Source organism: Schistocerca nitens, chromosome 3, assembly GCF_023898315.1.
Source record: "Schistocerca nitens isolate TAMUIC-IGC-003100 chromosome 3, iqSchNite1.1, whole genome shotgun sequence".
Taxonomy (NCBI): domain Eukaryota; kingdom Metazoa; phylum Arthropoda; class Insecta; order Orthoptera; family Acrididae; genus Schistocerca; species Schistocerca nitens.
Window position 1 is genome coordinate 445,190,854 of NC_064616.1, and position 25,189 is coordinate 445,216,042.

The 25,189-nt window shown below is 40.9% G+C and overlaps 1 protein-coding gene across 3 annotated transcripts in view; it reads left to right on the forward strand.

Moving 5' to 3' along the window:
* The window catches only part of LOC126248375 (uncharacterized), a 72,839-nt gene that overhangs the window by 37,044 nt on the left and 10,606 nt on the right, over positions 1 to 25,189 (forward strand). For all 3 annotated transcript variants that reach the window (XM_049949308.1, XM_049949307.1, XM_049949305.1), the window contains 2 exons: positions 24,310 to 24,351; positions 24,430 to 24,573. In XM_049949308.1, coding sequence (XP_049805265.1) covers positions 24,310 to 24,351; positions 24,430 to 24,573 — 186 coding nt within the window. The remainder of the gene's footprint in view (positions 1 to 24,309; positions 24,352 to 24,429; positions 24,574 to 25,189) is intronic.

Sequence of the window (25,189 nt, forward strand, 5' to 3'; positions counted from 1 at the left end):
TGAAAGGAGGATATAAGATGAACATCAACAAAAGCAAAACGAGATAGATGAACATCAACGAAAGCAAAACGAGATTAGTAGAATTAAATCGGGTGATGCTGCGGGAATTAGATTAGGAAATGAGTCGCTTAAAGTAGTAAATGAGTTTTGCTATTTGGGGAGCAAAATAACTGATCATGGTCAAAATAGAGAGGATATAAAATGTAGACTGGCAATGGCAAGGGAAGCATTTCTGAAGAAGAGAAATTTGTTAACATCGAGTATAGATTTAAGTGTCAGGAAGTCGTTTCTGAAAGTATTTGTATGGAGTGTAGCCATGTATTGATGTGAAACGTGGATGATAAATAGTTTAGACAAGAAGAGAATAGAAGCTTTCGAAATGTGGTGCTACAGAAGAATGCTGAAGATAAGGTGGGTAGATCACATAACTAATGGGAGGTATTGAATAGAATTGGGGAGAAGAGATATTTGTGGCACAACTTGACTAGAAGAAGGGATCAGCTGGCAGGGCATATTCTGAGGCATCAGGGGATCACCAATTTAGTATTGGAGGGTAAAAATCGTAGAGGGAGACCAAGAGATGAATACACTAAGCAGATTCAGAAGGATGTAGGTTGCGGTAGGTACTGGGAGATGAAGAGGCTTGCACAGGATAGAGTAGCATGGAGAGCTGCATCAAACCAGTCTCAGTACTGAAGACTACAACAGCAACAACAACAACAACATGTGGTGTGACAATATCTTTAACTCTGAACTGGTTGGCTTTTGCAAGCGTGAAATCAGGGAAACTATATTTGCAGTGTTAGACTGTTTAGATAATGTTAGAGAAATGTCTCTCTATGCTTATCTGCTGCGCGCGTGCGTTTGTGTGTGTGTGTGTGTGTGTGTGTGTGTGCAAGGCCGATTTCCTCCCCCAATCCGATGGGACCAACAATCTCATGATTTGGTCCCCTCCCTCCAAACCAACTAACCAACAAAAAAAACCTTCTGTAAATATGTGCACTCTATTAACACAGATTAATTAAAACTTGTCGTGATAACTGTATGATGAAAGTCTATGTGAATAAAACAGAGTATCATTAACAAGAATATGGCCAAATCGAATTGATTTAATAGGATATTACACACTTCTCACATCTAAACAGTCAGTGTTTATGCGCAGTGCTGTGTCATATGCTCAAGTAGTATAGAAATGAGCCAGTGGGGGTATACACCAAAAGAAATGCAGTTACCAAATTATTCAGTTCCATATACATGAATAAAATTGTGTGTTCACAAACACTGAAAGCCCCAACGTTAAGTTGGAGAAGCAAGGAAATATATTAAAAATGTCATTTTGCAAAACTTTATGCAACTTATATTTTTGCAACTGATAATAATACCAATATCTTTCACTGAAATTAATACAGTTATAAAAGTTCTTTACAACAACAGCTCATATGGTGTTGATATAACTTGAAAGAGAATTCTGAAGATTTTGTCTATCTTGCTAGGTAATGAATGTCCTTAGTGATACACATAATGCATCACTGGCTCAAGGAATTTTTCCAGGCAGTTTACAATATCCCAGTGTTAAACTTCTTTATAAAAACGATGACAAAAGTACATAATTATTTATCATTTAATTTCCTTCTTGAAGGCTTTTTACAAAATATTCGAGGAAGTAAATCACTCCAAGGTAATGTTATTTAAATAGAAACAATTTACTAAGTGCATCACGGTTAGGGCTCCAGAAGGGTTGCTCGACTAAGAATACATTCACTGATCTAACATGAAAAGCCTTAAATAATAAAATATCATAAATTGGTAGTTTCTTGTGTTCTTTCTTAGGTGTTTGATTGCTTAGATAATAGTACTCTGTTAGAAAAGTTAATTTTTATGGAGTTGATGGCTTTACAAACAACTGGTTTGAATCATCCATAACAAACAGAACGGAAAAAGTTGTACTGAATAATTCAAACTCTGTTGGAAAGGAAGAAAATTTTAGTAAATGGGGAGAAATCAGGGAGGGAGTCCCACGGGGTTCAATTTAGTCTACTTCTATTTCTTATGTATGTGAAATACCATCCATTTAACTTTCGTCAGGCAGAATTGGCACTTTTTGCAGATAATAATAATGTAATAATAAAACCCTTTAGAGAGAAAGCAATGAAAAATTATTAATAACATTTTTCAAGGAATTTAGTGATTCTCTGAAAATGGATTCTCTCTTATTTTTGGGGAAAAAATGTATTTAGTAGTGAGCCGCAAACAGTGATCCAACAATTGATGTTGCACATGAACAGGAGTCATTAAGCAGGGTAGAATATGCCAACTTTTTGGGTGAACATATTGATGAAATTTGAACTGAAAAATCTGTAATATTGAGCTGCTCAAACAATTAAGTTTAAGAGTCAGGAATTTTAAATGCACCTTCACAGTATACCATATTTATCTTACTATAAGATGAAATAAAATAATGGAAACTCCATAGTAGAATATCGACAATATAAGGAGAAGGTAGATTGCTACTCTCCATAAAGATGACTTGTTGTGTTGCACACAAGCATAACAAAACGATACTTACACATTAGTTTTAGTTGTTCAGTGTGTGCTTGTATTATCAGCATTGTAAGAACTGTAAATTGGAACACTTGATAAACAAGGATTCAGTGTTCATATTTGGTTCAGGGAGACAGTATGACACTAATCTGAAGTTAATGGTGATTCATGAAGCAGAAGGCCACAAACAACTGTGCACCAGGAAGAAAATTTGCTGCCATAGAAGTGAATGTTTGTAAACAGTGTAAGGTGAAGAATAAATTACAGAACACCAGTCCTGTATCCCAGACCTTCAGGAGACTGGAGCAAGGATGGTTTCACGAATTGGAGCAGCAGCAGCTTGTTCTGTACATGCAAGAGAAATGCAGTGAAAGTTGTGTGATTACACAAGAAATTATAGAAGGGAAGGTGCTGGAGATAGAAGAATTTTCCAATTGTATGTGTTGCAGAATTCAAAGCAAGTACTGGCTTGTGTGTGATTATGATGAAGAGGGCAGGGATTAGCTCAGCGACTTACCATGGTGTTTAAAGAAAAACTTGTGTATCAGGAGGAGTGAAGAAAAAGTACTAGTGAGGTTTTCTACCCCTTTCCGTAAAACTCACCAGTTCTTTCCCTTCACTCGTCTTCCTTCCCCTTCAACCCTTCCGCCAGGAGGAGGAACAACTTGCTCCAAAACTTTAAAATTTAATACCTTTATATGTGTGTTCTCCTGCCACTGCTTGACGAGTAGATTTTTTATTGATCCATTTACATTATATTTTCAAAAATGGGTTATTTTCAGTGATATACTTGGGTATCAGCATCACGTAATCTAAGAAAACAGTATAACTATTTGCTAGGCCATATAGGAATGCTGATCACATGTCCATTTATTTTGACATGCCATGAAATGTTACTTTTGACATGGAGGGTGTTAAAATGTTACTATAAGAAGTTCTGGCAATTAAAAGGCAAGAATAACAGTAGCACTGGGTGCATTAGTTTTGATCATTTGCCCAATAAAGTAAGATGTCTGACAAGTTGCAAAGCAAGTTTTAAATATATCCTAACATCATTTCTTCTGGGCAACTCCTTCTGTTCCATAGATGAATTTTTATTTAAAAACTCTTTGCCAGTAGGAAATAAGTGTAAGTATTATAATTAATCATGTATACATTCATTAAAAACTGACTCATTCCACATCATTTGAGTAAAAAAGGAAAAAAAAAAAAAACACGAACTATGGAACATATAACTAAGAGAGAGAGACCTCGTTCAGAGCGCACAGCACCAAGGTGCAGTGAAAAGACCAAAGCTTTTAGCCAATGGCCATGAGGCTCTGGCAGTCTTTCAGACGAACTTGGATTCTTTGAGCAGATCATTATGACCCTAAGAACTTTACCTTTTTAGCTACATCGTGGAAGGAAAAGAGAACCAAGCGAACTGCAGAAACTTACTCCCCCCAGTTCCTCATTACCTCACGGACTGATGAAGGGTGTTTTCTATCTACTAAGCTGATGCCCTTTGTGGAGAATATTGCAGATATATTTAAGGAAATCTGTTTCCTTAGTAAATTATGAAACTGTTTCACCGCAATTAAAACAGTGAGACCTATCTGGTCTTGAACATTACTCTCTCATAAAAAACATTAAGTGTTGGACCTTTTGCAGTAACATTTCATAAGAACCTTTCACCAGGACTTCAGCCAGATGAGGAACCGTGCGAAAACTTGAAGTAGTGAGGAGTCTAATTTGTACATTGTGTATGTTGAGACATGCCAGACAACAGGATTAACACCGGGACATTCATCCTCACTTTTGATTGGGATTTGCTTCCTGGGAAAGTTAAAATCATGGGTACCGTTTTGATGTGAAGCCATATTCCCCGAAGTGTGCTACCCTAATTAATGAATGTTAATCCAGGAACATGAAGCTGCCTATCACCTCTCATATTTTGAAGCTTGGAAAAAGTATGTTCAGTGATACCTTGTCTCAGTTGTGTCCACTTCTGCCACTTCTGTGATAAGTCTTTGGCACTACCTTGAGTATTTACTCCCTCCATTCCCTCATTGCTGACTTCTGGTAGACATGCAAGTAAATCAGCCCATGAGGGAGCAAGGACATGACCTCTTGTTGTTCATGTACCACTGTCTTCAGGGTCCTCTAGTTCCAGCACCCAACTCGAGAAGCAGCATCCTTCTCCTCCGTTATGGAACCCTCTACCCAGAAATCAACAGACCAGTGATCCAACTAGCCAGTGGCTAAAGGAGCCACAGTCTATGGGTCCCAGAGCTGCCGACTCCTCTACAGTTCTTGGCAGTTAACCATCTGATTAGGTTGGAAACAATAATACAATGGGCCTTTTCTAAATGCCAACACCTTGTTCAAGGCTTTTTTCTATCTACATGAGGTGTACACTTTCACTGCTGAAGAAGCTATTGAAGACATGTTTGACGAAGTGGACTCTCTGAGTAAGGTTCAGTCACAGTTAAAACATCTGCCACCCAGTCTTTGGTCCATCATGCCTGTGACCATCTTGGTGACATCCTGGTAACCATTACTCATCGCCAGTCTTTGTATATGGCTCAGTGTGTCATTTTTCATAGGGACATCATCCTTCAAACTGATGAGGAACTCCGGGCATTCATTTTTTTTTTTTTTGGTGTGTTTGGAAGGGCCATCAGGACAACCACAATGATACTGGTGCGTTTATCCTGGGACTTGAGGGGGATACCCTGCAGGGAAGATCAAGGTTATGGTTTATTGGTGTGATGTGAAGCCGTATGTCCTGCCACCCATGAGGTGTTTCCATTGTTTGTGTTTCAGGCACGTCTACCTGCTGTACAGTGAACCCTCAGGATGGTGAATGTGGATGTCCCCTCCATGAGGAGAGTTCCTGTCTTTTTGCCACCTATGTGTGTGAATTATCATGACTGTAACTGTCCATGCTCGCAGGATTGCCCGGTTCATAAGATGGAAAAAAAGGTACAGGGGTATAAGTCTCTTGATAGTTTATCCTACTCTGAGGCACATCAGAAATACAATTATCTTCACCCTGTGCCTATCACATCTAACTTTGCCTCTTTCATTCTTTTCCCTCTTCTACCTCCTCCTTATCCCAATTGTGCCCCCTCTCCTCTCCCCCTCCCTTGTGGTTCCCATGCCCTTCACTGTGTGTATGCCCCCCCCCCCCCCCGCCCCCCCCCCCCCCATCTACCAGGCCAGAGAAGTTTCCTCCTCCTTCGTTTCGGCTTCTGCTGGTGATGGAGCCCCCTTCCGGTGCCACTGTCACTAGTGTCTATCAGTGGAGGTCTGCTGCCATACATTAGCTGCAGGACCCACAGTCTGTGCGCCTCCTCTCTCTACAGGTCTTCACCTCCTCGACCTTCAAAAGGAGGAGGAGGAGGAGGAAGAAGTCCAGAGACAAGGCCCCTCCGGTGGCCCTAGAGGTGCTGACTACTCCTTGCAACATCATATGGATGTAACCCTATCTTTGTTGATGACGATTGGTGACACGGTAGCATACCAGCTTTGACCCATTCACCTCCCATTTGGGTCTCTGTTCCATGTTTATTCAATGGAATTGTAATGGCTACTGCTATCATTTTCTGGAATTGCAATCCCTTATTTTCTTTTACTTCACAGCTTATGTTGTTCTACAGGACTCTCATTTTACTGATACTTACTCACCAACCCTTCATGGATGGTGTGCTGCTTTGGAACTGGGTCGACCCTTTGAGGGCTTCTGGTGGCGTTTGCACGTTGGTACATACAGCAGAAAGTGCTGTTGTCTAGGTCCACTTGGACTCTGCAGTCACAGTTTGCAATCTGTCTCTCCCTCCTGACAGGTCAAATATGCCCGCTACCCTAACAGCCCTCCTTTAACAACTTTCCCTCCCTTCCTGCCCCTTGTGGATTTCAATCAAGGTATGTAGAAAAGGATGTAGGCCATTCTGGCTGCTGATGAGCAATAAATTCCGAGATGTTATTGCACTCCTTGTCATCACTTTGAGGACACTCATGTCTATGCATCTGGCAGAACACAGAAGTGGTGGTGTGCATCCAAAGAAAATAACTCATTTCGAGTCAATCATGAGCAAAGCTCACTACAATTATGCTGTCTTACAATGTATTAATATTGCTTGAAATATGACAGATGTTATTTATCATAGTTTTCTAAAAAGATGAGCACTTGCAGCATGAATGGATAGTTTGATGCAAATGCAAAGACAAAGTGAATCTGAAAATTGCACGTGTGTATTCAGTTCATATTCAACTTGGAGATCATGAACGAAATTTGAGAAGCAAACTTTTAGGATCACCTTGAAGCTTTTGCTCCCAAATACTGTAGCATCATTTCTCATGGAATTAGCCAGTATTTTTTTTTTCTGTTATCAAGATGTGTTAACGATCTCTGTTTAAGAATATAGTATGACTGGCAACTGAGCTGTTATACCTGCACATTTGGCATGCTGCCCTAATGCCTCAACATTAACAGTGTAAGTCCCATTTGATAAGGCGTGTGGCTGAAATGATGAAGGCTATGAATTTGAAACCTGTCGACCACTTGATATTTTTATCAAAGTAAGCTATGGCAGCAATTTATGTCACCGATATTTATCATTTTTGTTTATTATTTATTTAATTATTAATGAGAAGTTAATGTGGTTGTGTAGTACTTAGTAAATAATTCCAGGAATAATAAAAGTAAATTAATTTCTTAGAGATCTGGAAGTCACGCACAACACTGGGAAACAAGAATTTTGCAGAAATGAGCCTTGATGACCTTAGAAACTGTCACTCAAAAAAAAGTTAAGGAACTGAGGACTGAGATTGAACTTTTTAAGAAAACTAAATGCACAGAAAGGAGCCACGCCAAAGAGATGTGATATTGTCTTATGAAGTAAAACAAATGCTCAAAACTATGTTCTCTCGCTAATGCAGAAAAAAGGACATATGACATGAAAGAAAAAAAGAAAAAAAAAATATTGACATGGAAGTGTGAACAATGTGTTTTCAAAACATTCTACACTGCCGCAAATACAATGTCTGTTGATCAAAAGCAAAAGAGTAAAGTGGAATTCAAAGGACATTACCCATGCATTGCTCAAACATCAAAAACAGATGCTTATTTGCAAAAGTGAAAAATGCCTTAGCTGTGCAGGCAACACTTCAGAAATGGACTAAGGAATTTAGATGCAGACCAGATCCTCTCAAAGATATCCTACGTTTATTGAAGGCTAAATCAAACACTTCTAGTACTCGAGAGGGACTAGTAGTGGTGATGTTCGCTTGTGTTAAGATTCATTTGAGGATGTTGTAGTTGGTCCACAAACGTTCAAGTTTGTGTGGGTTTTGTAAGCTGTGAAAGTAACCAGTTTATTATGACTTTGACACATATTGTAGCTGTGTCACGTTATATGGATGAAAAAAATAAAAAAGGTTGGAAGGAATTGTGTGTCGATACAGATAAAATAGACTTTTTAAACCCCTTAGACAATACCAGGAATGCATGGATTTTATTCAATGTATCACATCTGTTAAATTTATTGAGGCACCATTTCATTATGCTACCTAATAACTAAGGCAGCTATACAAGAAATTTTTAAACATGAAAAAGTGACCTAAAAACAACAAACCGCATTACCGAAGCACACTTAAATGTAACTTGATGAGTGCAGACACATTTTCACAACAAACAGCTTAGGCCTGGTAGTATGTACTTCACAAAGACATTAAAAGTAAGTTTATTGAACTTGTTAATGATGTCTTTGACATCTTGAACTTTAGAGTTCTGGAAGAAAAATGTTCATGTGGATTTGGAATGAATCTCACAGTTCAGGAGATTACACTAAAGAGATTCCCAGACATTATTTCAGCAGTGCAAGTTGGTGATTGAGACAGATTGTTGCCTTTCAAAAAGTGTTTCATGAAGTCAGCAAAATCTCTCTCTCATCTTTTCAAAAGTATGAAAGACACACCAAATAAAGATTGCTTGGATTTTTTTTCCCCTAGGATACAAGGCTTAGGTACATTGTATAATAACTGTACACCATTTGAAGAAAGGAACAGGATGTGTCTCATTACTCTGAGGGGGAAGGTAAACCAAGTGATATTTCTTTCTCTGGAAACATGCCAGTTACTGAAGAATTAAATGAAGAATCTTCTCTGAGTGAAGTCGGCTCAGATTCTGTGCCCCTAAGTTTCATTACCATTGAGCTCTGTGTTGATGATGAATTGTTAATATGAGAATTCCCAGATGCTGTGAATGTAGAAGAAAATTCATTAACAGATGCGGTAACAGTGTGTGATAACTCTGAAATCTCAGATGTTCTTCCAGTTGCGGTAAATGCATTGCACATTATATTGCATTTAGGTGCCAAAACATTGTTAAATCGTTAGGTTTTGCAGCAGCAAAAAGTGAAGCATCTGAATAAAAATTTGCTGCTTTTCGTGGAAATGGCTTGTGTACCCAAAAGTCATAAAGTCCCTGTGCTCTATTTTGAAACAATTTTTCCTGAATTTCATGACACAGTTATTTCTCATTACTTAAGAACAAAAACATTTATAAGGATTAGGTATCTGAATCAAGTGGCAAAGTTGAAAGCCATGAAGAAATGTCTGTTAAACAGCAGCAGAAACCTGGAACAGGACACATCAAAATATGCTTCTTCATCAAACAAGTGAGCTATTTTTCATCTTAATTATCATTTACTTGGTCCTAACGTGTAATGCATCTGACATGCCACTTGATTTGATTTATCCAACTGTGTACTGAATCAAACTAAAAGTAAAATGGATGATTAATCTGCCATAGCATCTCTGGTGAGGCACGTTTACCATATAATCGCACTGCTGCGTTGCAATAATGCAGCCTCAGCATGACGTCTGGGGCCTCCAGCCAATAGCAAGCATTTTTGCTAGAATGTCGCCCCCCCCCCCCCCCCCCGTCCCCAATTTTAATGCTCATTACCCCATGTGGGGCAGTGCTTCTGCATCTAGTTGAGGTCTCCTCATAGAAAAGTTTCTTGCAGACCGTGACCTGTGCCTTCTTAATTATGGTTCCTCTACCCATTGTAGTGCTGCTTATGACACTTTTTCTGCCATTGATATTTCTCTCACTTCCACTCCCCTTTTCCCTTAGTTACATGCCATCCAGGCACTTGGCGGGGCAGGGCCTTTGCCATCGAGCCTTGGAACACCTTACGTGGCACCCATCCTCTGCCAGACTCATTACTTTTAAACACCTTCATGCCTAAGCCCATTACTTAATCTAACAGAGCTATCAGGTGTGTTGGGAACACTTAGTCACCTGCCTAGGTTCTTCTGACCCTTCTTCACATGTGTGATGCCTACAGCTGTCTTCCATTGTGTCTCACACTCCCAGATGGCCTTCATGTGGAGCAGTTGGTTCTTGTGGAACGTCTTGTAACCCATTCTGCAACGGCTTCAGCATCAGCTCCCAACCCAGCTGCCTTCCTCTTCCAGAAACAGCAGGCTGAAGCTTACCCCTTGTCAGGTGGAATCCTACCGTGAACCTTGTACTGAATGGGAACTTCTTATGGCCCTGTCCTCTTCACACGATTCAGCCCCTGGCCCCAATTCCACCCATGACCAGTTGCGTCAATGACTCAATCCTCCACAACAATAATAATTCGTCCAGTTGTTTAACCGTATTTGGCTCCAAGTTGTGTTCCTCTCTTAATGGAGGGACAGTATTGTGGTTCCTGTCCTTAAACCCAATAAGGATCCATCGTTCCTCAGTAGTTACCAGCCAATCAGTCTGACCAACATACCTTGTAAGTTATTCGAGCGGCTGGTGGCTCATCAGCTGTGTTTGGTCCTCAAGTCTTTGGGGGCCTTTTGTCTCCTTATCAGTGTGGCTTTCAGGAGGGATGGTATCCAATCAATCATCTGCTTCAGTATGAAACCCAAGTTTGGCAGGGTTTTTCTCAGCATCGCCATCTTGTCACAGTTTCCTTCAACTTTTGTAATGCACATGACATGGCTTGGCACCATGACATCTTTCTTACACTTCATGAGTGTGGGTCTTCGGGGCCCTTCCCAATGTTTATTCACCAGTTCCTGTAACACTACAGTGTTTCCACAGGTTCTGGATATCAAGGAATTTCAGACACATAAGGGAAATCAGGGAAATGGTTTGTTTGCTGATATGTCGTGCATCGTCGCTGGCCGGGTGCAGCCGAGCACCTGCGCTGCTTCCCTACTCCCTCATTCTTACTGCTTCTCCTCTTTCTATCACTCCCATCAGCTTGCAGTCAGTGCTGCCACCACTTTTGCCACTAGAGTTGTGTCTGAGTGATTGTGTGAATGCGTGTGTGCGCTCATTTTCTGACAAAAGCTACAGCTGAAAATTTGGTTGTGAGTGTGTGATTGTCTTTCTCTACATGCCTGCCTGTGGCTCAGCAGTCATCTTAACAGTGAGTTGCTACCTATCCTCATTATTATGGATTCTCAAAGTATTTGAACAAGTTATCTGTTGCTTGATTGATTACCTTGGTCTCATTTCAACCACATGCTGTCTGTGGCTCATGAATAGCTGACCGTACGAGTGGATTTCCATGACAGGCCAAAACTGCAGGCCATTTCTGTGGGTATCTGTAATGGATCAGGCCTACTGATCTGAAGCCATTCGGTTCCCACTAATGTGCAGGCCCTGCCCATTCGATCTAGTCTCACTAACGTGCCTACAGGTTGGGTCTGTCTGTCTGGGTGTGGCATAATGTAGCGGATTTTCATTGTTTATCCTTGGACCCAGGACAGTGCTCCTCAGCAGACCAGAGGCCATGGGCGATGAATTTCAGGAATTGTGACTGTCGTGCCGCAAGTACATTGTACAGTGTGGAATTTATATACATGTTATTTGTTTTAGTACATTTTGGCATTTCAAAAGTAGTTTATATATGGAAAAGTATGGACAATAAGAAGAAAAAAATTGTGTCAGTTGCTGGCGGTTTGTACACTATGTACTCATATATTTCTCAAAAGAAAAATCACAAAATATGTGTAAAATAACAGATATACCACAACAGGTAATAACTGGCAATAACAAACATAGTAGGACCAACATTTTATTGGCGGTCATGTACAGTTTTGGTTTACACAATTCTTCGCCGCCTTATACTTCTTTCAGGAGGCCTGCTTTTTTCTGGGGTTATTTCCAAAATCAGTGAAGGTATTTAAAATCTGCCTTGCAACTTCATGGAAATGCATATTTTTGTCTCCAAACATGTTTTGTTTTGTTGAAATAAAATAATGTCAGTGGTCTTAATGAAACACATATTCCATTTGACTTGCTTTCTCCATCTGAAAACAGTTCATCACAAAACATGTGGATGCTGGTACTGAAGATTTTTTCTCACATCAGGAAATGCCATTTGCTCAGAAGTTTTTTTTTAGATATTTCCTTGTTTGCACTGCTGTTTCTTGTACTGTAACTGACAAGACAGATTGTCAACTTACGTTTTAACTTACCCTTGAGACCTCAAAATTTGTCAGGGAAAAATTCTAAAACTTATCTGGAAATCGGGGAATTTCACTTCTGGAAACTTGTGGCAACGCTGCACTATTCATTCAAAGCTCAGGTTGGAGCAATTCTCAGGTTTCCACACACTCGGGGGAATGATGTTCTGCAGGGTTCCGTATTAAGTGTCCTTCATCATTATTAGTGCGCTCTTGGCCTCCATTGGGCGATGTCAGCACCTGCTCTGTATGTGGATGATTTCTGCATCTGAATTAGTTCCTACTCGGTGGCCTTTGCAGGGTGCCATACTGTATACTTCTGTGTATAATCTCTCTCACAATTTTCAGTTCTCTCCCTTGAAATCATGGGTAGTGTATTTCTGTCACTGGACTATGGTTCGTCATGACCTGGAGCTCTACCTCGACACACAGTGTATGACCATTGTCCCACAGTTCTGTTTCTTGGGCCCTCTTTTTGACAACAAGCTTACTTCGATAACCTATATCCTCCTCCCAAAGATTGGCTATTTCCATAAACTCAATGTCCCTCACTTCCTTGCCCACACCTTTTGGGGTGCAGATCGTTCGACTCTTCTCTGCCTCTATCAGACGATAGTCCTGTATCATCTGGACTTCGGTTGTAAAGCTTGTGGCTCGGCTGCCCCTTTCACACTGCACCTCTTGTACCCAGTCTACCATCATAGTACCGTCATGGTATCCTTTTGGCCACCGGTGCCTTTCGCACTAGCCCTGTAGATATTCTTCTGTTAATGCTGGGATGCCCCCCCCCCCCCCCCCCCCCCCCCCCCGTGGTTCAACAGTCACAGCTCCAGATTTCCTATGCCATCACTATCTGCTCTTTCCCTGCTCACCCATCCCCCTTTTCCTGTCTGCCTTTCAGTGGGTTTACCAGTTGGGCTCCACCTTACTTCTCTTTGCCAAGATTTCCATCTTAGCTGTTAGACCTGTTCCCCACTTTCTTGACTGATGACCATAGCTGTTAAGTCCCATAGTGCTCAGAGCCATTTGAACCTTTGAACCCACTTTCTTTCCAGAATACCCTTCCTTGGTTAGTTCCTCGGCCCATGATTTGGATGGACCACTCCAGGTGTCCAAAACCCTGCATCTCTCTGACCATGTTCCATTGTTTGTTCCACTCACTTTTACAATAATTTTGGATACTATTTTTTTTACTCCAGTGGCTCTAAATCTGCCAGTTGTGTGGGCTATGCCTTCATGTCCTCTGTTGGCACAGAACACCATGTCTTGCTAGCCATGTGTGGGGTGGTGACTGCAGAAGTGACAGCTGTTTACCTGGCCCTTTGCTTCATTAAACGGTCCTCCCTCACCCGAGTTTTGTTGTGTATGGACTAGATGAGTATCCTTCAGGCTATTATGTGGTGGTTTTTGCTCCACCCCTTGGTCTCTGCCATCCATGGCCTTCTCACTGATCTTGACTGTGCTGCTTCTTCAGTTAATTTCCTGTGGGTTCCTGGCCACAAGGGTACACTGGGCTTGCTGATTGTCTGGCTGGAAGGGGGTGGGGGGGAGGCAGCCACCTATCCACCTTTCTCCGTGTCGAGGGGATGAAGTTGCGGTATCATGTCATTTTCCTTTGCACTCAGTCATGGGCCGACTCGTGGGGGCCACACCATCTAATAAACTTTGTGCAATTAAGGCGACTTCTATCCTGGTGGTAACCTACCATCCTCTGCCACTGTCTTATCAGCCATATCAGGTTAACCCATGTTTTTTACTTTTAATTAGTCCCCCCTCCTCCCCCTTTATAGTTGTGAGGCCCCACCTCACAGTGATCCATATTTTAGTGGACTACCCCTGCCATTTGGCTCTACATACTAAATATGTCCTCCCACTCTCCATGTCATGGGTGTTAGATGACCCTTGCATGGTTATGTCCATCCTCAGTTTCTTTTATGAAAGTGGTTTTTCCTCCCAGATTTAAGTTCTTGAAAATCCTGCTGGAATTGGAATCCCCCAGTTAGTATTGGCATTGGTTTCTTGTCTTGGCCAGATCATCCCCTCCCCCTTTTTCCTTATGCTTTGTTGGGTCTTTTGTGCCATTTTGTTCCCATTTTTATTGCATCTTCTTCCTCTGGTGTTGTCACCGTTTTGTCACAATCATGGTATGGTGTGAGGACTGGGAAAGGTTGGCAGTGCTGACGCCCCATCACACTTCCTGGTGCGCCCTTGCTCTTGCCCCTCCCCACCTCTTGCCCTCATACGCTTTACTCTTACTGCCTCCCTGACAATCCTTCTGTCTCTTTGTTTGCCCAATTTTCTTGCCTATCGACTGGAGACTGCTGTTGGTGTTGTTCCTCCCTTAATTTCTGTCAGTTTGGATCGTGGGACCATTGACCTCACTGTTTGATCCCCCCACCCAACCAGCCAACAAGGATCCTGGGGGAACACTCGATATCAAAAATGACCAGCTATCTACAAACTTGATGTTGTGGAGGACAGCTTGGTGACATAGGAAATTTCATAATGCATCGATCACCAACCAGCACATGCTTCCCAAAAGACAACCTGCGAAGTCAATGTGCACACTGCCCCAAGGTTGCTCCTGATTTTGTGCACAGGTCATGCAAACCCTTCCAAGGCGTTTGATGTTTTGATCAATTGCTGGCCAGTAGACGACCATAAGAGTCATACCCCAGTGTGACACATGCAGCAGCTGGTGTACGTAATGATGCAACACTGGAGGGACGAAAACTCAACAGCTTTGCTCTCCCATGGTGAGAATGAGCACTCCCTGGACAACATTGAGTTGATCACCTAGGCGAAGAGACTGATGACCTCAGAAGTTAAGTCCCATAGTGCTCAGAGCCATTTGAATGTAGGGGAAGAAATGTATGCCATGCTGAGTCCATCCTGAAAGACTGTTTCGGAAAAACAGGTCAGCGGCCGCAACCTCCCACGCCGTCAAAGTAAAATCCAGCCAGGTCTACAGTAAGACACTGTACAATGCGAAAATGGTCAGTCAAACTCTGAATCTGGTCCTACTGGCAATTGCTGTAGTGCATTTGTGTTTTCATGCTGATTGGTAGACCAGTACTGAATGACTGTCATAAGAATAGTTCCAGAATGAGATTTTTCACTCTGCAGTGGAGAGTGCGCTGATATGAAACTTCCTGGCAGATTAAAACTGTGTGCCAGACCAAGACTCGAACTCAGGACCTTTGCCTACCTAAGCACGACTCACGCCCCGTCCTCACAGCTTTATTTCTGCCAGTACCTCGTCTCCTATCTTACAAACTTTAAAGAAGCTCTACTGCGAACCTTGCAGAACTAGCAATCCTGAAAGAAAGGATATTGCAGAGACATGGCTTAGCCACAGCCTGAGGGATGTTTCCAGAATGGTTTGCAAGAGAGCTTCTGTAAAGTTTGGAAGGTAGGAGTCGAGGTACTGACAGAAGTAAAGCTGTGAGGATGGGGCATGAGTTGTGCTTGGGTAGCTCAGTTGGTAGAGCACTTGCCTGCGAAAGGCAAAGGTCCCGAGTTTGAGTCTCGGTCCGGCACACAGTTTTAATCTGCCAGGAAGTTTCATAAGAATAGTTACTGAGAAAAAGTACCCACCTGTGCCGTTGGTGAGCAGTGGTAGTTTGGAAAGCAAGCTAAATGAGAAAACCAGTAAGTTATGGTCAGTGATCAGTAGGAACTTCACCCCATACCAGAAAACGTGAAACTTTTTCTTTCTGAAATTGATAGACATACCTCCTTTTCCACCCGTGAATAATGACACTGTGCAGTGGAAAGAATCTTCGATGCGCATAAGCAGTGGGCTGCTCAGTGCCGTATGGGTTCGGATGCAACAGGACCACACCAAGGCCATACTGCATTGTGTCACAGGTCAGGATTAAAGGTTTATCAGGTGCAAAAGAATCCAATCAGGGAGCAGAACACAGACACTGCTTGAGGGACTAAAAAGCCCATTGACAATCTGCAGACCAGACAAATTTAACACCCTGTTGGCAAAGCTGGTTAAGAGGATGGCAGATGTGCGAGGCCTGATGAGTGAATTTGCCGTAATACGAAATCTTGCCCAAGAAGGACTTGGGCTCATTCTGGTTATTGGGTGCTGGGAGGCTGATTGATCACTAGTAGGGATGAGGCAATCTTTACCAAGCAAATGACCCAAAAAATGCACCTTTCAGGGGGGGGGGGGGGGGGAACTACATTTTTCTGATTTACAACAAAGGCCATTCTCCAGCAGACATTCGAAAACCCTGTGCAGATTTCACAGATGCTCCTCTCGCTTTGGAGCCCATGACCCAGATGTCATCAAGGTAGTTCATGCGACAAGGAATGTCGTGAGTCAGTCTCTCCAAATTTTGTTGATAAGTTCTGGGTATGGACAGGATTACAAACGGCAGGTGATTAAATTGATAAAGCCCAAAGAGGGTGATGAGCACTAAGAAACTCCAGGTATGCATCATGCAAGCGAATGCACGAGAATTACTGGCCCCCTCACAATTTTGCCAACAGCACTTCTGGCCAAGGGATGAGATACGGGTCTGAGCATTGATCGTCTGTTAAAAATTGCTGTAAAGGTGCATTGTGCCATCTGGCTTCCGAATCACCACCAAAGAAACAACGCCGAGGTCCTGCCAATTCCTCAATTTGACCTTGATCTTATCATGAATGGCGAAGGGAGTTGGTCGATGGTGACAAAATTTAGGTATTTTGTATGGCTTAAGGGAGATTTGTGCCTTGAAATTCTCTGGCCAACGAAGGTATTCTTGAATAGAGACTTGTACGACCATAGTAAAGAGTCAGCATCTTGGTCGAGGACTGACTGAGACACTAAATATACTTTGTCAGCTATCTGAAAGCCACAAACAGATAAAGCATCTAACCCAAAAATATTTTGAGCCAAAAGTGAATTAACCACTAATAATGTAAGCTTCCATTCCACATTCTTATAACATGCAGAGATAGAGAATTATCCCCTGAAAGGGATATATTGTTTACTATAAGGCAGAGACTGATAGTGGCTGTTGCAATGCAGGGCAGCCCAACAGCCAATATGTATCTAAATTAATTAGGCTCACCAATGCTGCTGTGTCTGTCTGAAATTCAGTTGGTTGCCTATCCACTACCAATGACAGCAGAATACATTGTAGCACTGTTTGTAAGATGTTGGAGACAGTCTCTGAGTCCAGGGAAAGCACTGGGGCCTCCGACATCTGCTCTGTGCCTTGCCATTTGTCACAAACTGTTGCTAAATGGCCTATTTTGTGACAGACCCCCCATATGATCTCTCTACATGTGAGCAGTTTTGTTGAACATGCACCAAAAGACAGTCGGGGCACAGCCACCAGCTTTCCCAATGATCAGAATGAGAGCAATACAAAGAATCCAAATAAAGTTACGAGTAGGGATTATGACACTTTGAATGACACGTACCCGCCCACGTAGGAGAAGGTAGGCAGCGCTGTGATGTCACTGCTCTAGAATCGGTATGGCGTCAGCACATGGCAGCTCACCGGAAGACAAGGTCGCCTTGCTCATTCCACAGGGCAGCAACAACTGTGTACCATGTGTGTCTGACTTTGACAGCTCTTAATTGTTGGCAAGCATGTCCCTTGCTGCTACTGTACAGAGTTCATTAAGGGTAAGTTTCTCAGGGTTGGTAGACTGCTTCAAATTCCGAACAATTTTGTAGAAACCCGCACTACTGAATACTATCAAGACAGCCTTATCAGCTGGAAAATTTTACCAGTAGTTGGCAGAAGCATCTTAACATGAATGGGGGTCTGCTACAAATGACAGATGGATCACAATATGATGACTATGGTTTGAGTTTCACATTGCACCAACCATACTGTACAGTGTGCTCGACTGCTCAAGTTCAGCTGTCAACTAGTTGTGGCACTGTTAGGTAAGCACATTCACCACGGTCAGGTTGTACGACATTGGAGGGGGAAATTGCTTTCTAATTGTCCTGAGACAAAAACCACATTTAAAAGCAAAATGGCATCATTTTTTAATTATTCTGAGGCAAAAAACTGCATAAAAAACAAAATGACATTGCTTTTTAATTGTCCTGGCGTCAAAAACCATATAAAAAGCAAAATGACATCAGTTTCTAATTGTCACGAGAGTGACGCAAGACATGTTCAATATGTTGTCCACTGTTCTGTGCCGCAAGTTGAAATAAAAAAACATTATGTTTCACAACAGATCGGAGTGTCTTGCGGGTCACGTTCAGAATGTGTTGTGCAGTGTGTGCCTTCAATTCAGATACATTCGTAAATGTAGCACTAAATACTTCTTTCAGATAAACCCACAGCCAGAAGTCACACAGAGTAAGACCAGGTGATCTGGATGGCCAGGCTGTAGGGAAATGATGGCAGATAATTATAGCATTTCCAAAATGCCTCTGCAATGCGCAGAGGAGTGCCGTCTTGCATAAAAATGATCCTACCCACACACCCATGGTGTCAAAGGGTTGTAATGATGTTTGTGCATGAAAAACTCTTAATAGCGTTTACCGGTGACAGTACAGGTAACAGGACCCCCCAAGACTCATCTCCACGAAATAATATTGCCTTACAATAAACGATGTGCCATCAACCCACACCACACAGTCACCTTTGCAGAATGAAGTGGTACCAGTTGATCTTCTGTTGCCCATGTTCTGCAACTCTGCATATTGACATGTTCTTGGAGATGGAAATTGGTTTTGTCTGTGCACAAAATGTACCATGGCCACACATTGTCCAATTCCATCGAGCAAGAAATTCCAGAGCAAACGTTTGTCTTGCTGGCAGGTCAAGCAGGTAGCAACTCCTGAACATAGGTGATTTTGTATGGGTAGCAGTGTAGGATGTTGCATAGGATTTTATGAAGCATGTCAAACGGTCAGCAATTCCCTGTGCACTGAATGATTTTACACCAAGGCTCAACCCCCCTTGCAATGCTGTGGCCACATCTTCGACAGATGTTGGATCAGTTGCTTTCCTCCTGTTGCATTGCACTTCAAAAGAACCTGTCTTTTTGAATTTTGTTATCATTTCTCCAGACCCTTAGCAGACATCGGAACAATTCAATTTTTCGTATCCTTCAGTGTCTGAAACTTCTGCAGCACTATTGGCGCGCAGTCACCATTCTTGTAAAGGAGCTGTACCAGCAGCATGCGATCCTTCATAGATACAGTCATTTGGGCATCTCAGTTGCAAACTGAAGAACAGCTGTGTGTCACACGTCTGTTTGTGTACATATAATATGCTGCTCAAATTTGGTGTCATTCTGAGCGGTGTTTCTCTTTCTACAGAGTTTCTAAATTGCTACTTTAATTATGGACACACTGTATATGCAATCACCCATTCAAAGTATCTATATACTGCCTCATTCAAAAGTATCAAGACACCTGTATGTGCAATTGACTGCTAGATATAATTAGACATGGATCCCTGTGAGTGTAAAAGGTGGTGGGGAGTGTTGTGTTGTGTTAGTAGAGAAGCAGTAACAGCAGAGTGTGTTAGGCAGGAGAGTTCAGTTGCTCTGAATATAGACTAGTCATTTGATGTCACCTGAATAACATATCCATCATAAACATTTCAATCTCTCTAAAGCTCCCCAAGTCGACTGTTGGTGATATGATTATGAAGTGAAATTTGGAGGAACCACTACAGCTAAACTAAGACCAGGCAGAGATCTAGTACTGATGAACAGGGGCTGTCTAGCATTATGGGGGGTAATTGTTAAAAATCATATGAAATCAGTGGAAAAGATCACACCTGAGTTTGAGCATTACCAGCAGTCCAGCTAGCACAATGACTTGTACTAAGGGAGTAAAAATAGTGGGGTAGAATGGCCGAGCAACTCCTCGTAAACCACATGTTTCTGTAGTCATTGCTAAGCGACACTTTATTTGGTGTAAAGAGCGAAGCCACCAGGCCATGGATGACTGGAAACGAGTGCTGAATCACTCTATACCCTGTGACAATCCAATGGAAGGGTTTGGCTTTAGCAAATGCATGGGGAGTGTTACCTGCCATCATGCGTAGTGCCAGCAGTGAAGTACAGAAGAGTTTATGTTACGATATGTGGGGGGTGTTTCTCAAGGTTAGGAAGTGATCCCCTTACTGTGCTTGGGAAAATGCTAAATGTGAGAGGATATGAACACACATTACAGCATTGTGTACTGCATACAGTAGAGGAACAGTTCAGAGACAGTGATCATTTGTATCAGCAGACAGTGTGTCCTATCAAAGCAGCATCTGTGAGGCTATGGCTTGTGGACAGTAATAATCCTGAAATGGATTGGTCTGTCCAGAGTCTCGACATGAACCCAATGGAACATTTTTGGGATGAGTTAGAGCATAGACTTCACTCCAGATTCCAGCATCCAATGTCACTTACCTTCTGTGGTTTCAGCTGTTGAGGAAGAATGGGCTGCCATTTCTCTGCGGACTTTCAGACACCTCATTGAAAGTGCCCCTGCAGAGTTCAAGTCATAATAAAAGTGAAGGGTGGACACACCACATATTAATATCTACTAATAGGTGTTCGAATACTTTTGATCAAGTAGTCTAAAGTCTCAGCACAAGTGGGAAATCTGAAAATAAGATACTCCTATAAAAATCATTGCTGGTGGTGGTGGTGGTGATGTTTATACTAACATATTACTTAATAAAGTGTTTTAAACATGACATATGGCTCTTCTAACACTGTGCTGATAGATGTTTAATACCACCAAGAAACTAGCATCATCAGTGTGAATTTATTTTAGTCTTGATTGGTCCCCCATTTTTCACTACTGACTCATGAATCAAGTTTTCTTCAGTGGGACTTAGTGATTCACTAATTTTACTGCAAGACCACTGAAAAACGTTCATCTTGAGCCAGCCTTAGGTTTTGCAGTTGGGGCAACTGGTCAACATTACTGTTAATTAATTACTGTAAGCTCTGAGAATGTTTCAGTGATCATCAGTATGTATGGTCATGAAATGTTGTGTGTTCATAGCACAGCAATCTTGTTTAACTGCATCAATTGACAGAATATGGTAAATACCCTGACATAAACAATATTTTTCCACTTCATTTAAAATGAGTTTTAGTTATGAGACATTTAGTGGATAGACTTAATTAATTTGTGATGAAAAAATTAAAATGCTAATGCAGAGCACAGATGTGTCCAAGTACAAATCCTGACCGATGTGAGGACGAGAGTGGGGTAGGAGCGCGTTTAAAAGTCACATTATTTTTCTTGAATATCTTGAAAACGGCTGCTTCTAGCGCAAAGAATTCTCAGCGTGAAATTAAACTATATTGAATCTCCTACAAAAGAGGTCCTATTCATTTTTTCTCTAGGACTAATAGTTTCCGTGTTGCAGGGATGGAAAAATCATTTATTATTAAGAATAGTCTTTCAGTGGTATAAAACTGATGTTTATTGTTAAATGAAGTGGATAAAGAAAAAAATATTGAATATGTGTACTACATGTAAGTGCTGTAGAACTATATTATGGGATAAATTGTGTTCCGGGATTGTGTCACTACATTAAATACAGATATGAGTTACTAATAGTATTTCAACATAGGAAAAGCACATATCAACAGATTCATCATTACTCTCTGCACACTATTCTATACTACTAGGGAGAAACTGATTCTTAGTCATCTAGTACAGCAGTTGTAGCGGTCCTCCAGAAAAGATGACTTGCTCCACTGTAAGGGCTGCTCAGTTTCTTGTTCACAGGCAGACTTTACCTCCCCTGCATTTCCTGTCCAGTTGTTTATGTAAATAAGCAGAATAACTTCACTGAACTCATATTTATATAGTTGAGATATTTACAGTTTATTATATAAGTACTCATTTTTAGTTGTTAGTGAGGTTATATGTAAAATATTTTCCTACAAGCAATTGGTGAGAACTGATTAATTTGTAAATGTGATGATGTCAGTTACCTATGTGGCGTTGGTGGGAAAGGGATTGGATTGGTAAATGCATCTTGCTGCCCTTTGCCGTTGGCAGCATGTTTTAAAGCCATGTAAGTGTGTTGTATTCATTTGGTGGTGAATTACTGAAAGACCAGAAAACTACTGCACATCTCTCACCATTGTGTTATTAGTAGGCTGCATAAATCTCTTTTATTCAGGGATACCTGGCACTTTGCAGAATGGGCTGCAATGAGTGAAGCCGCTTACCACACATCCACAGTGTATCTTGCAAGTTGAGTGTCAGTGTCTCTGATGGAATAGGGCTGATCATATTCAGATCTATAACAGTAATCTGCTGTAATGCATATCTTAAGTTTCATCTCAACTAGGTGACCTACCTCTGCTAAACAGGAAGCCAATTTAAGCCTTAGGGACTCTTCAGATTTTGGGAGAGCCTGGGCTGTGGTGATGCATTTGATGATACCAGTCATGTTGCAAAAAGTACTCCAGCCATTGATAGTGGAGAAATGGAAATCAAAATTGCTGAGTACATATTGCCAGAATGCTACACTTGGGCCAGTGGTATAAAGTTGACAGCTCCAGCTGTGGAGGCTTTTTACCAAATAGCTGACATAATAACTGCAAATAAGTGCTTACTTAGTAAACTAAAATTGATTCTGTCATATAAACATGAAATAAGTGAATTTATTTTGACTACCTTGCATGAGAGAACCGAACAAGAAATGTTAGGGAGGTGTAGTTTGTCTGTAAGCTCAAAAGTTAGCAGCCCTCGTGTTATTACTGGAAAAGCACAACAACTGCCTTACACAGTAACTAGGAATCTAGTAGTGTCGAAAACTGTGCAGAGAGTTTTGTAGATTTGTGTCCACATGGATTTCGTGAGTTAGTATTGTTAGTAACTCATATCTGTGTTCCGTGTAGTGTTAACGCACTTTTTGGAACACATCACCTAGCACACTGTGTTGTCAGTGATATATAAGATGAGCTGTGGAAAGGTCAATATAACTTCGTGAAACACACTGCAGTTGCATTTTTTGACCTAGTATGGTATAGAGAGTGGGGAATCGCCTGTTTACTCTTCGGTTTGCAGACCTATGAAGGAGGGAAGTTGGCAACCTATCTTTTCTCATGTTTCTAACATCAGTCCCTTCCCACCCCTGTTCCACCCTCTTGCACCCCCAGAATACCATTTATCCCTTAATATGGTTCTTCTGCACTTAGGCGTAGTAGACAAATTCAATATTTGCTTTTAACCCACTTCATTAACAATAAATATTGATTTATTCCGTTAACACAATTTTTAATAATCTGTGTGTTTGTCATCCCCTGCAACACAGAAACCATTAGTCCTACAGAAAAAAATTAATAGCATCTTTCTTGTAGGAAATTTAATGTAGTTTAATTTTTTTACTGCGAATCATTTTCAATAGAAGCTGCGGTTTTCAATATATTAAAGAGAAACATAAATTGACCTCTAAACTCACTCACACTCCACCATTCAGAATTTTAGTATTTTGTTTTATGACACTCCCTCCTGCCGCTGTACAAAAATTTGTGACTACTCAATTTTTTCCCTAATTTTCCTTCATTGATTGGAGTAATTATTGATACTTTATTTATAGTAAAGATTTATGTCCACAAATCCACATAGCATACATCATGAAGAATTGAACTTGTCGGTTTTAAGAAGAAAGTTCAAACGTTTCTGTTCTCAGGAAATTCCAACAGTATTAGTATAGTTTCAAATTTTCACAAATTTGTGTTTTTGGAATAGACTGCAGTTTCCATTTGTTCCATCGAAAGTTTTATGTCATTGTTGTATGCTATTTTCAGTTCTGCACAGTTCTTGGAGATAAAAGTATTTTAACTCTTTGTAACATTGAGTAATGGTTTTCAGTTGACAGTGATTCATGTAATGAATCAGCATCTGTGAACAAGATTTTCTCATGTTGGCAGAAACCTAATTTGGCCTCACAAAAACGGCCCCCAGATTTTAGTTACATAGTATATCTAATTCTGGCTAACTACATTGCATTATAATTTCCTGTTGAAACACAAATATGACTGGAATAAAATTACTGGATGCATAATGAACTCTATGAATTGCCTTTATGGCATTTTGTGAGATATCAAAGTCATTATTTGCCTTTCACTATACCCTGTAAACGACAGTGCTCTTTACCTTGATTGTAGCAGTGTACAAATGTTTACTTGCAAAAGTGCCTAAAATTTTGATGCTCATTCATATTTTAGGGCAACTTAAAATACTTTGGTAACTATTAGAAAGCTTGATGTGCCAAATAAAAATAGTGTGTTTTTATATTTGTGCATGTTTAGTCTATAGTTCATTATGAACTTAAATATTTTACATTTCAGGCTCCGCAAAGCTGGCTTAAGAAAATATATGGCGAAAGCATGGTAAGTACCTTAAACAGATTGGAGTTATTCTGTTTAAATGTGTTAAGAGTTTTAGACCAACGTGTAATTTGTTCATAGGTTATTAGAGACTGGCCTCATTATGCACTTCTCATTGACAACCAAGATGTTACGCTACTATATGAGGAGGATTATATAAGATTTTCCAATGTACCTACCACATATGTTGTACAGGAAGACCTGGAATTATTGAAAAGTACTGAAGTAAGTAGTGTGCACAAATTTCAAATACATATATGTGTGTGTGTGTAAACAACCGATTCATTACGATGAGAGGCAGCATGTTTATACCCCATATTTTCACTTAATATATGTATGATCTGTGTGTTTTAAACAATTCATAGTTCTGCTATTTCAGTGGAAATACACTATAGCTGGATCAATTGTCAGGCCTGCTGACCTAGTGGTAAAGCACATGGCTGGAAACTGAAATTTCATGGGATTGAATCCCAGTTCAACCAAGAAATGTTTATCTACCTGTTACATAGCCTTCACCTCTCAATGATGTGAAGATTCCCTAGGAACAAAATGTGGTTCAGATTCAGTGTTAAACTGTAAGGTTACTGGAGTAGTTAGGGCTCTGCTAGTCACTGAAGTGGCATTCAGTTGAAAGATTTATAGCAGGCTGTTGAGCCATGCACAGTTACTATTACTATTATTATTATTATTATTATTATTATATCAGTCAGCTTTAAATTTTCTTAATAAGAAAAAGCTGCAATATTATTATCAAAGTGCTTTGGCATGCAACAGGCGGGAGGTGTAAAAAAGACTTCATGACTCAATCACATTGTTCAGTACCACGCTGGTGAACTACACG